Source organism: Alternaria arborescens, assembly GCF_004154835.1.
Source record: "Alternaria arborescens strain FERA 675 chromosome Unknown contig_57, whole genome shotgun sequence".
NCBI classification, from domain to species: domain Eukaryota; kingdom Fungi; phylum Ascomycota; class Dothideomycetes; order Pleosporales; family Pleosporaceae; genus Alternaria; species Alternaria arborescens.
Genome location: NW_021167912.1, coordinates 64,353 through 77,678, shown reverse-complemented (window position 1 = coordinate 77,678; position 13,326 = coordinate 64,353). Strand labels below are relative to the sequence as shown.

The 13,326-nt window shown below is 52.6% G+C and overlaps 2 protein-coding genes across 2 annotated transcripts; one reads left to right on the top strand and one right to left on the bottom strand.

Moving 5' to 3' along the window:
* Positions 1-100: 100 nt before the first annotated feature.
* Positions 101-8,415, bottom strand: AA0111_g11772 (eIF-2-alpha kinase activator; the record flags this gene model as incomplete). The annotated part of the gene is made up of 6 exons (XM_028645675.1): positions 101-879; positions 930-5,102; positions 5,152-5,346; positions 5,399-6,077; positions 6,131-8,220; positions 8,283-8,415. The coding sequence occupies 6 exons, from the start codon at positions 8,413-8,415 to the stop codon at positions 101-103; spliced, it is 8,049 nt and encodes a 2,682-aa protein (XP_028500636.1).
* A 347-nt stretch (positions 8,416-8,762) lies between these two features.
* On the top strand, positions 8,763-13,225 carry AA0111_g11771 (putative helicase; the record flags this gene model as incomplete). Its single annotated transcript, XM_028645674.1, has 2 exons — positions 8,763-10,192; positions 10,237-13,225. The coding sequence occupies 2 exons, from the start codon at positions 8,763-8,765 to the stop codon at positions 13,223-13,225; spliced, it is 4,419 nt and encodes a 1,472-aa protein (XP_028500637.1).
* Between the last annotated feature and the right edge of the window lie 101 nt (positions 13,226-13,326).

Below are 13,326 nucleotides of genomic sequence, written 5' to 3'. Positions count from 1 at the left end.
ATGCCAGTGCAGTCGCTTTTGTACCATAAACACGATCCTGTTTACCATACGGCTTCACCAGTTTTCATCAAACACGTCCTCTCTCTACCACCCAACATCCCTAGTTTTCACCAAACACATCCCCCAACTCCACCTTGCCCACACTCCAAATCTCCCTCTCATCCTCCATCTCATCACTCGACAAGCCCAAACCACCCGCTCCGCCCTCAGCTTCTTTCCTCTCCCTAGCCTGCCCAGCCAGCCTCATAGCCACCCTCTTGAAGTAGTCTCCCATACTGCGTTGTTGACCGGCCGACAGCGTCTTCCCAGGTCCAGCCATGTACTTATCAAACACAGCAGCTTCCTCGTCCACAACCGAGAAAATGGCAAGGAACGCTGCCTCGGCAGATAGCTTGACTGGAATAACAGGGTCGCGAACTGATGCGAAGACCACTGGGATGAGTAAGGGAATATGCGGGCGGACAAGTTCATTGTGCTCGCGCGCAACTGTGCGCAGCACCACGAGTGCCAATCGCCTTATATCCACAGGATGTCCAGGCTCAACCACCGGCGCCAGAGCCTCGAATATAGGCTTGGTGTGGTCGAAGGTCTTATTACTCTTTTCTGAGAGCAGGTATTTACCAGCAGCGAGAATAGAGTTGTCCGAGATGAATGGCTGTACGTGGCTGATTCCCTGGCAGATTACGGATACGGTGTCGTCTGCAAAGGATTCTGTCAAGGCTTCTGGGGCATCTAGTAGGATGGCGTTGAGTGCCAGGACCGAAGCTTTGTTGTAGTGAGTAGTAAGTACTCTGGCCTTGAGCAAGCTGGACGCGATTTCCTCGGGGAGACAGCTGATAAGAGCGCCCAGAAGTCGGGCGTTTGTAATTGCCATTGCATCTGTACTGTGTTAGTAATTATAGACGAGATCAAGCTTCTACTGAACTTACCATTAGAATCATCGCTCTCGTTATCGATGAGACCTAAGATGGCATTCCTGCTTGCTTCGCTCATGTTCTTGCCTGCCTTGCTCACCACCTCAAATAAAGCCTTCAGCATAGCCGTCCTGACATTTTCGTCGGCTGTCTTGGATCCAGTCACCAACTCAGCGATAAGCGGATCAACCCTCGGTGTAAGCTTGATCAAGGTACCAAGAGCCTTTGCCGCACGCGCTCGCAAGATATCCGAAGAAGTATCCGCAAGCGACTTGGCGAACGTGCGTTGGAGTTGGGGCAAGAAAGGCTTGAGGAAGGTTGGGATCTTCTCGAGCAAGTTGTTGAGTGTGAGCAGGATAGCTGCCTTGACTTCGACAGAACGCTCGGTAACCACACGAATGAGAGGTCCGGTAATCTGAGTGACGAATGGCTGCAGTGACTTTGCGCTGGTGCGATCGATAACATCGGAAATGGCCAGAGCACCTTGGACTCGCTGATCTACTGAACCATTCATGAGACCCTGCAAGAAGATAGGCAGGATAGCGTTGATGCCCTTGGGAAGCGAGAATCCAGGGAGATCTGCACCAGCAACACCAACTTGGTTGAGTGTCTGGCGAGTCGATATAACAAGCGACTCCATCTCTTCCTTCCGCAGACGCTTGCTCGTAAGAGTGCTGAGCGCAGTCCATGCAGCCTTGACAACCTCGGTATCGCTGTCGCCAAAGGAGATGAGGAGTGCGCGGATGAGGTCGGGGTAGTATCTTGAAAAGTCGACGTCGGCTTCTGCGAAGAACTTGGCCAGGTGCATGTCGGCACGCGCACGTCTCCGCTCATCATCATGTTTCGACAAGGCCAACATGACGCTCATGGCAGTATTAAGACCATCAAACTCATCCACGGACAGCAGTACCTTGTCGAAAGCCGTCTCGAGCTCTGACCTGAGCTCCTCGTCCTTGGATGCGATGACGTTGTCCATGATGGTGTTGAGGATGTTCGGCAGTCTTCGGGTCATAGCGGAGCTTGCGACCTCAGCCAACGACGCGATAGCGCGGGCATTGAAGGCAGACATAGGCGAAGTAAGCAGCGTAGGCAGGAGGTTTGGTAAGATAATGTTAGATCGGGCTTGATCTGTGAGGAGGGTGAGAAGCGCGGAGAGCGCGTTCTGCGCATCGTCATCCGAACGCAGAAGGTTGAGTAGGTAAGGCAGAACTTGGTCGACAGCCCTCTTGCCGAAGATCTGTTGCAGAGCATCGAAGGCTTCGGCAGCTGCTTCCCGCACGTCCGCGTTGGGATCCACCAAAGCAGTTCGAACAACCTGGATAAGAGTCTTCTCGTAATCTTCCAGTTGCTCTGGCGAGGCGGCTGCGATGAGCTCGCGAAGGGCGATACAAATACCCTGCTTGGCATCTGTGTCGGTGGTATGTAGACCTTCTTCGAGCGTAGGCAGTAGAGTGGCGAGTACACCATCTCCTGCCTTTCGAATGAGCTCTCCAAGCGCGTTTCCGGCAATGACCTTCTGCTCCATGTTTGAGCTTGCCAAACGACGGATGAGAAGTTGGGTGAGTGTAGGGATAAGCTCGCGTAGAGTACGTGGGCTGGCCACCAACGCCTTCCATACGTTGATAGATGCTGTCCGCACCAAACCGGATGTGTCGCATCTGCAGATGTACAGTGCAGACAAGACCTTGTTGCGCTTCTCTTCTCCGAGGACTTCGAGCAAAGATTGTCCGGCCTCCTTGGCGCCCTCTTCGACTTCCTCCTCTTCCACCTTGCCACTGATACCAGTGAGGTTGAAGAGTAGGTCTCCAACAAGCTCGACGGAGCTGAGACGAATCCTGTAGCTGTCGTCTGCAAGACCTCTCTCCAGCTCAGGTAGCAGCAAGTCGATAGCTTTGGTAGCAAAGTTCTTGACCAAGAGACGACCAGCGCGCAGGGCAGTCTCTCGAATCGATTCCACATCGTCTGCAAGACCGCCAAGAATGGGAGGAATGATCTTGCTGAGGTAGTTGGCGAAACTGTTTCCAAAACAGACCGGCAAGAAGATGAACAAGGACATGAAGCCTTCGCGGACAGAAGCCCTGTTGCTGGCCACGTTCTGCAAGATACTGGGCAGTGTCTCCTCCAGGCGTCCAGTTCCGAGACCGGCGAGGACCTCTGAAAGAGCTTGAGCAGAACCAAGTCGGTCTCCAGCACCGGTGTCGGACTTGAGTGTAGACATGAGACTTGGAATGAGATCTGGTAGGGCATCCTCTCCAAGCTTCTCCACTAGGGATCCGAGCGCCTTTGAAGCAGTAGCACGTGTAGCCGGTACAGGGTCCACAATCGCGACCCTTAGTCCAGCGACCAAGATGGGCAGATGAGATGTGAGGTCCTTCCTTTCTGAAAGGTATGCCAAACTGCCAATGATTTGTGAGGACTTTCGCTTGGTTCCAGATCGATCGCCTAGGCCTCGTTCCAGAATACGAACCACGAGAGCAAGAGAAGGCGCGTCGAGGAAATGTGCGAATTGAATCTTGATGAGAGCATCGAGGGCATCGTCTGTGTATTTGGTTGGGTCGCTGAGAGCCTTCAAGATGATGTTGACAACGCTCTTGATCTCCGGGTTGCTGATGACTTCACCAAATCGCTGCAAGCTTCGGTTGGCTGAAGCTCGTACTTCCTTGTGACTGTCTGTCAATACGACGGTAAGGGGCGGGATTATTTCTGGCAAGCTTAGAGCTAGCTGGCTGGGGTCTAGGTAGGCCATGGCTCCTAGAGAGTCGCAAGCACCCTTCTTACTACGCCACTGATCCTCGTCGAGACCTTCCAAGAGTATCGGCAGAACCTGTCTGACACCAAAGGAACTAAGTGAGGAGAAGCAGGTCTTGGCAGCATCCAAGCAGGCTTCTCGAACGTCTGTACTAGTATCGCCAAAGCCCACGAGCAGTTGCGGTACTAATTGAACAACGTAGGGCTCGAACAGGCGACCGAGGATCAGGGAGAAGAGCTCATATGCCAGGTACACTCCCTGCCTTTGGTTGGGATCTTTCTTGTTCTCGCTAGCGCCTTTGAGCGTAGACATGATGCGATGTTCTTTGAGCAGACCCAGACCCTTACCGCGTACGATACCCGCAAGACCATAAGCAGCACCGCGACGCGAGGCGTACTTCTTCGATGTAAGAAGTTGATCCATCATTTGGTTGATGTAGTTCGAAACCTCTTGTTCTGAGGTTCTTACTAGAGGTGGCAAACATTGAGCAACGGCGTATTGCACAGTCTCCGAAGGTGTACTGAGAGTCGCCAGCAGTCTTTGCACGACCTTTGGAACTCGCTCGTCGCCGGCAGCCAAGTGACGACCCAATGCACCATACAGAATAATGACTGCTTCGTTAACTTGATCGTACATTTCTGACTTGCGATCAGGAGCTTCGAGAGCGTTCTCGAAAAGCTCCATGAGAGGTTCGACCTTGGTTTGGGCTTTGACGGTGATCACCGAGGTTGCTGCTTCAATCAATTCTTCTCTCACAGCTGGACTTCTGTCTCCCAAGGGGCCCTCATAGATTAAGAAGTTCAAGAAATCCACAAGATCGTCGGGCTTGAAACCTGGTGTCATTTCCTTGAAGGTAAGCGCGATACCATCTCTGCTCTCCCAGGGGTCGCGTAGATCGACCTTTCGCGGCATGCCATATTCGTCACGCTCTGGAACGCGTGGCTTCGCCTTTTCTGCGTATGTCTCTCGAAGCCTATGTAGGATGTCGTCAAATGTATCAGGAAACTTGGTGATAACCTCGCCAATAGCTCGTGCAGTCGCCCTCCTGAGCGGTTTGTCGAGAGAGTCCAAGTAGGGCAGCAGCTGCACACCAGCATCTGCTTTAAGCTCTAAGTCATTTTCTTCCCAGATTGTCCGGGCAAGCTCAGCATTCTCAGGCTCGTCATCGTGGCATGCGATGAAGATCTCCTCACTAAACTTCAAATCGTTCATGTCCAGTTCAGCATCAATGGCTTGCAGGATCGCAGTTCGGACACCAGTCTCAGGCGCGATGGTACCACGCAGCAGGGCGCCCAGTTCATCGTTGTCAATGTTGGGAGCTAGGCCGCTAGCCAGGTTGGTAATGCAGTCCTTGATGATCTTGTAGTGCTGTTGGTACTTCTGCAACGACCATACCAGAATCTCCAATAAGGCTTTTCGCGGCAGACGTGGGTCAGTGCCTATCGGATATTAGCAAAACGATCTACCTGTGTACCTTCAGGAGCTTACAGGAGTTGGTGTGGAAGGTCAACACTTCGATGGCTAGGATGAGTTGCTCATCGGCTTCTTCAGCTGCAGATTTGCCTATGCCACCCTTCTCTAATACAAGGAACAATAGAGGGAAACAATACGCTAGAGACACTGCATCAAGTGGCCTTTGCTCGCTCAAGAAGCGAAGACGGTATAGGACACGCGTTACCAGATCTGGCATGGTTAGTATAATTTTACTGTTAATCCGCAATCGATATGAACTTACCACCCAGGTCTTCATCTTCGTACTCACTAGCAAGCTGTATGGACCCAATCGTTCGTAGTACTGCTACGCCGATAAATGGTCGCATCGTGCCCAGACGGCTGGATATCCGCTCGGAACAGGATATCAAAGCGGTCGCGGGAATGTCTCCCAGCAGAAGACCAGCGCCAGCACGGATGGCTTGAATCAAGAGATCTACGGCCGGTCCCATCCATTGCTCTGCCTCTGTAGGAGGTCCAGTAGCAAGACTGCGGATGATACCCACACCTCGCCTCATCCTGTGCTCTGTGGCCGCCACTTCTTTCCTTATGGCAGCCTCTTTCGCCAGCTGAGCGTTAACCTTGGCCTGATCATCTGCGCTGAGTTTCTTAGCTTGACCCTTCTTCTGTGCAAGCTGAGCTCGCAGCTCCTCCTCCCATTTTAGCGTATCGTAGTCTTTTGTGTTTTTGTCGATGACTACAGGAGCCTTTTTCGACAGAACGTCAATGTAGGGCGTTCCCTCTGGTGTACGGAAAATGGCAGCTTCGGTTGGTCCTACAGATTCCATCTGCTTCGGGTCAAGATCTTGACTGAACTGTTTGATCACGGCTGGCAAGGCAGCTTCTGGAGCCACGAAAGCCATATCGGTATAAGCACTGTAGGCCGCTGCGTTGATAGCAGGCAATGGCTCATTGTCCTTGTTCTGTATTGCGCGTTAGCAACAAGCTGTTAGGCAGAGTGGAATGAAAGTGGTACCTCAGTTGCTGCGTTGATAGTGTTCACAAACTCTTGCAGATTATCCCGCACAAGCTGACCTGGATCTACACCCATGCGAAGGCACTGGTCGATCCAAGAAACCCTTGGGATAATTTCTTTCCTTGCTAACACAATAAGGTTCATAGCCTGCTTTTGCAGGCTTGCATCGTCCACGCTTGCGTTGTGATTCTTCACTGTCTCTGGAGAAAGGCATATGCAACCCAACACCGCCCCAAGTTCAACAGAGCTTGCCTTGGATGCGAATGCCGCACTATCCTTGTCTTCCTTCTCACTGGACCTGTACCATGACCATAACCCTTCTACGATGATGTTGCTGATCTTATCTGGAGAGGTCTGGAGATATGATTGCGTTAGGGCTTGTTTAGCAGCGGATTTGGCTTTAGCAGAGACGCTGGGAGCAACGATCAGGAAGATGAATGCCTGCGCCCATGCATCTGCGACTTCTTTTGAAGCTTGAGTGACCTCGGGGGCAAGTGCTTTTAGAGCGCGAAGCGCAATCGAGACATCCTCTTCGGAAGACAACTTCGAATATACTTTGGGGTTGAGATGAATGGAAGGCTTTGGTTGCGTGGCCAGCGATTGGGAGATGACATCGGATTTCTTATGGATAGATCCAAGCTTCTCGTCCTTCATGTTCTGTACCCTATCGATGAGAAGCGCGGTCGCATAGTGTCCTACCGCGACCAATCCACTTTGCGTTGCAGGCAAGGGGTTCGCGTTGACTTCCTGCCAGATCTCAATGAGTTTTGGTAGGGTGGTTTGGCAGAATGCAAGTACGTCTGGTTGGGATTGTTGCTCGTCGGAAAGACCCCACCAGATATCCGCAGCACGAATAGCCCAGAGGCGCTTGACGGGCACACGCTTATCACCCATACCCTTGATAAATGCATCCGAGACAGTTTTGTCGAGGGATACTCCATTAGCTAAGCCAAAGTTCAAGTGGGTTGTCATTGCGGACACTTCGGCTACGACAGCTGGCTCGCTTGGCTCCTTCAGAGCGACTGGAGCGATACCTGCTGGTATCTTCCTTGACAAGGATATCGATTCAGGTAGTGCTGAAAGCATCTGAGCATGCAGAACCTTCTGGTCAACACCGGATACTTTGCCTTGTTTCAATGGGGTAAGCACTTCATCTGCCACCTTGTCAATTTTGGCATCATCTTTTGATCGCGAAGCCAAGGCTTTGAAAGTTCGCAAGGCGCCTGCTCGGATTGCGGCATTGCTCGATTTGACATTTGAAAGCAGCGGCTTCAGCATGTTTCCCAGCAGGATGTCAGAGAGGTCCATGGTTTCCGGAAGGGCCAGGAACATAGGTGAGACAATGTCGTTAAGCACCACTTCCGGCGCTCTCAGCAAGGCCTTTTCGATGGGTGGTATGACATCCTTGCGCAGCTCTTCCAGTGTAGGGAAGCTGTCAAAGAAGTCGTGCAGCGCATTGGAAATGTGATCAGGCAGCTGGCTCCTTGATCCCACAATCTCCCTCGTATAATATGTGTAGTAGTCTTGTTTGTGGGCTTCGAGGAGCGGCTTAACGGTCTCGAGACGGGACGAGACGCCGGCAATGACGCCAAGGAAGACAGCGTTTCCAGCCGTGGGCGCGCTGCCCTTTGCGGTGAGGGTCGTGATGAGTTTGGAATGAGCGTCCTTGCCAATGGCCTCGGAGCGGAAGATGGCGCGCAGGGCGCGGCGCGTCGAAACGAGGGCCGCTATTGAGATGCGGCCAGCTCGCCGGTCGCCGCCAGCACCCACGCACGTCTCTAGCACACGCGCATTCGCCAAAGCCACGTCCAGTCCATGCTTGGCCCACCGCTCAGGCGATTTTGCAAATTGCAGCAGCAACACAGAACACCAGTCGTTCAGCACAAACGCGTTGGCGTGTGCGATTGCCTTTTTGGAACATTCATTTGTCAGAAACTTGACAATCGGAGGCAGCACCTTGTCGCCATGTGGCCCGTTGACCAGCGACTTGAGGACGCCTTCGACCGCTCGTCGTGATTCGCGGTCGTCGTACAGCGGGTATGTTTCGAAGAGTAGTTCGAGGAGCGCCTGGAGGTCGGCTGTAACGAGCGCTATGTGGAAAGGTCTCTGGTCAGCTGATACCGCCCTCTGCGTAGTCGTCAAAGGCACTCACAGTCGTCCGCCACCTGGTGTTGCAGTCCCGAGAGCTCGTTGACTCGGCGCTTGGTGGAGCTTGTGATGAGCTTCGGCCGCAGCTCGTCGCGGCTTATGGCCCGCGACTCAGCGTCCCCATTCACAGCAGCCATGTCGTCCAGTCCACATGTGAAAGCGGATTGCGGGGTGTTATGGCGGGGGGGTTGCCGGCGAAAGTATCGCGAAGGTGCCAAGAGGTCTCGTTTTTTTGCTAGGGCGATGACATCGGAGAGTGGAGCACCATTCATCACCCAACCCAACCCCCACTGGCACTTTCGCCCTCGACAACCACTTGACTGCCTCTCCTGGAACACTGCGCCCTTATGCGTCCCACCAGCTACGACAATCCACCCAACCTTGATCTCGCCCGGGATCAAGCTCCGATATACTCCATACGGAAGCCCGCCTGAGACCCCTGCACTCACATTACAACCACTCAACCAAACTCCGAGTTTTAGCCATGGCGAAGAAAAAGAAGCCCGCCGGCAACCCCGCTCGAGGCTTCGCGACCACGTCGGTTGCGAGCAAGCCCAAGCCAGAAAAGATTGCTGCAGACGTCCCAGCCAAGCAAGTCGTTCAGGCACCGGATAAGGAAAGCGCGACTGCACCAGAGCCCACACATGCGCCGACGACGTCCCAGACGGCTGAAGCGCCCAAGCCAGAGGTCGCACCCACTCCCGAGGAACTCGAGGCCCAGCTAGAGCGCGATGAACTCCAACTGCTTGTTGAGAAGCACGCACCCAAGGTCCGCCGTGAATCTAGTCGATATGTCTCCAAATTCCAGACGGACCGTAGGCTCCTCCGCAGCCAGTCGCATGCCATGACGGTCCACGATTGGCTTCCCAGTGAGATCTTAGATAGCATTATTCTCCTAGCCCAGGCAGAGTCGAACGACTCCAACAGGAGGCAGGGACAGCAGTCCCTTCTCAAGACCCTGACTGAAGAGGATGCCATGTCCAAGCTTTGGACCCTTGATCTTACCCTGCGTGAGCTAGGTTTCTCTCAGGATCATATCCAGCCCGTCTTGAGATGGCTTTGTGCCAATGCTGCAAGTATTGATGCGTCTTCTGGTATCTGGGGTCTTCAAGAAGCGCTAGAGTGGCTTGCTTTGGACCAATGCGAGGACCACTCTTTCTCATATGAAGAATCGCAACCCAGACGGTCAGGACTCGAGTCCCTTGATGTTTCTCGACCTCCGACACCGCCGCCTCAGCCGTCCACCAACGGAAACACCATGTCTGGAGCCTCACCTTCCGCACCCGTAAAAGCCCCAGCACCGGCAGAGTCTAGCCAATCGGATGTCTACGTCAGTGACCTCGATAGCGACCTTGAGTCCGACGAACTTATTCCTGCGTATCTGAAGATCAAGGGCAAGCTGTTTGAGATTGATCCACAGCTCGTCGATGCGTCCACACGGAAGCCAAAGGGATCTAAATCTAAGAAATCCGCGCCTGTGCCTACGCAAACTCCAGCTGTTCGGAAACTGCTCTCCCAGTTGCAGCAAATTACGTCTGATCCTCTCTTTGACGAATACCAAGCTGAAGCGCAGTGGCCCGCAAAGCGTAATCAAATCGCACAGAGTCAAGCTGAGAAGAGGCAACAAAATGGCTCACAGTCTAGTAATCCTCGAGTGCAAGATAATGACACCACTTTAGATCTTCCAGTATCTGCAAAGGTTGAAGCCAGTCCTGTACCAGCAGCTTCCCCAAGCGAGCACGATGGTGAAGAGGACGCTGATCTACTAGGAGGCATGTTTGCAGTACCCGATGCAACGTCCGCTCCCGAGCCTACGCCCAACGGCACAGATTCCGACAATATAGCACTACGTGACTTTGGCAAAATGAGTGGAGTGTCTCCTCGCAAAGTGCTTGAAGAGGCCATGAGATCAAGGTTGGTTTTCTAATTACCCTGCAGACATTGACTAACAACCGCAGGGATGCTGGAGCGCGACTATCTTACAAAATGGTCTCACCCACAACGTATACTTGTCGGCACTCGGTGACCATCACCTGGTCGAAGGAACAAGACATCGAGTACGACATCGATATTGCTGGGGTCGTTTGTACTCCGTACCGGAAGCAGATCATCCTCGAGGCGACTGAAATCGCTGCTGTATCGGTTGAGCAAAGTGAAAGCTTCATCTCTGTCGCTGCACTCTTCTCAATCTCTGCTGCTCTACCAAAAGAAGAGAAGGTTTACATCCGGCTTCCGTCTAATTGGAGAGACGTCTACAAGGAGTTCTTAGAGCGCCGCAAGACGCGCCTGGATGCGGAAGATCGTGATGCTATCAAACATTACCGTTCGATCATCGAGGATCAGATCGAGAACGAAGAATCAGATGGTGTCGTGCTTACAAATCGCTTTAAGATGCGTGCTCAGGCGGCTACAAGCTCGAGCGCATCGAACTCTGGCTATAGCACGCCGGTGCGACATCACGACGGTCTGAGAGAATTGTGGGCTGCAAAAGCTTCAACTTCATCATACCAACGTATGCTTGTTGGACGAATGAACCTCCCAGTCTTTAATTTCAGAGACTCTATCTTGTCAACAATCGACAAGAATCAGGTTACAATCATTTGCGGTGAGACTGGCTGTGGAAAGAGTACACAAATTCCGGCTTTCGTCCTCGAGCACGAGCTCTCAAATGGCAGGTCATGCAAGGTCTATTGTACAGAGCCAAGACGTATATCTGCAATTTCGCTTGCGCAACGTGTGAGCGAGGAACTTGGCGAAGGATCCAAGGACCTTGGATCAATGCGCTCACTTGTAGGATATGCAATTCGCCTTGAATCAAAGACGTCTTCACAGACTCGCTTGATATACGCGACTGTTGGTGTGGTATTGCGAATGCTAGAATCATCTGGAGGTCTACAAGAGGTCACACATTTGGTCATCGATGAAGTCCACGAAAGATCCATCGACACAGATTTCCTTCTTGTTATTCTTCGGTCACTCATGGAACGCCGGCCTGAACTCAAGGTCATATTAATGAGCGCTACGGTAGACGCCGCAAAATTTTCAAGGTATCTTAACGACGCGCCAATCCTCACAGTACCAGGTCGTACCTTCCCAGTTCAGACTCGATACCTGGAGGATGCGGTTGAGTTGACCAATTATACTGGAGCATCTGATGTGACCAAAAACACCGCTGCAAGCGATGACGACGAGGGCGACGATATCACGAGCGATAAATCCGGTATCCCCAGCAAACTACCAGGTTACAGTCCGGCCACACGTAGTGTGCTCTCCGCGTATGACGAGTACGCCATTGATTACGATCTGATCACTCGTCTGGTTGAAACAGTCGCGTATGATTCGCAGCTGAGCCGCTTCAGCAGTGCCATCTTGGTATTCCTTCCGGGTATCGCTGAGATCCGCCAGCTCAATGACATATTGGTCAGCCACCCCTCATTCAAGGCCGATTGGTATGTGTACCCGCTACACTCCACCATCTCAAGCGAAGACCAACAGGCCGCATTCCTTGTTCCACCTCCAGGCGTACGCAAGATCGTGCTTGCTACGAACATCGCTGAGACCGGAGTCACAATTCCGGACATCACCTGCGTCATTGACACAGGTAAGCACAAGGAGATGAGGTTTGACGAACGCAGACAGCTATCACGCTTGACACAATCATTCATATCAAGAGCCAATGCGAAGCAGCGACGCGGTCGTGCTGGCCGTGTACAGGAAGGTCTATGCTTCCATCTCTTCACAAAATATCGCCACGATAACCTCATGGCGGAACAGCAAACGCCTGAGATGCTGAGGCTTTCACTCCAAGATTTGGTCATGCGCGTGAAGATCTGCAAGCTGGGTGATATCGAGGCTACCCTTGCTCAAGCACTCGATCCACCCACTTCGAGGAACATTCGTCGTGCTATTGATGCACTTGTAGAGGTCGATGCGTTGACGCCGAGCGAAGAGCTGACACCTCTTGGTCGTCAAATCGCAAAGCTCCCATTGGATGCACACTTGGGCAAGCTTGTACTTCTTGCAAGCACATTTGGTTGTGTTGACGTTGCTATCACCATTGCTGCCATTGTGTCTTCCAAGTCACCCTTCTTGACACCATTTGGAGCAAAACAACGAGCTGACATCGCTCGCCTCGCATTCAAAAAGGGCGACTCCGACCTCCTCACCACATACAACGCCTATAGAGCCTGGAAAGCAGTCTGTACTACACCGGGACGATCTGAAATGCAATTTTGCCACAAAAACTTCCTGAGTCCGCAAAACCTTGGGAACATCGAAGACCTCAAAGCCCAACTCTTCTCCTCACTAGTCGATGCAGGCTTCATCCAACTCACGCCCGACGAGCGCCGCGCTACGAACCGCTACCGCAACACATCCCGCCACCGTGTCTTCGTCGACATACCACCCCAATACGACATCCACACCGACAACGACGTCCTGGTAAACTCCGTCATCGCAACGGCCTTCTACCCCAAGATCTTGACCCGCGAAGGAAAAGGCTGGCGCAACATTTCCAACAACCAAACCGTTTCCTTGGGCCCAACTTCCGTTAACAAGGGTAGCCAAACCGCACACTTCCTTTCATACTACAACATTATGCAATCCAGCAACAAGTTCTACAACGCGCACTCTACTTCCATTGCGTACCCGCTTCCCATGGTCCTCATGGTCGCAGCAGACAATGCCATGGATTTCAAGTTACATGCCGGTGTCATCAGTCTGCCTGGCAACGTCCTCCGTTTTGCAGTGAGGGAGTGGAGGGCGGCTGTTGCCCTCAAGGTGTTGAGACGCCGCGTCAAGGAGATTTTGGCAAATAGCTGGAAGAATCCGAGTCGGCAGCTGAGTGATCGGGAGAAGGAGTGGTTGGGCTTGTTTTATAAGATGTTTGAGGAGAGGTTTGAGAAGGATGAGAGGATTAGGGAGAGGGGTGGGGGGAAGGCGAAGTGAGTTGATGGATGGATGGATGGATAGAGGTAGAAGCTAGGTTGGTGTGGCTGTGGTATAGTAGAATGTAATAGCATGGCCTGCTATGAAGACGTCATCATTCT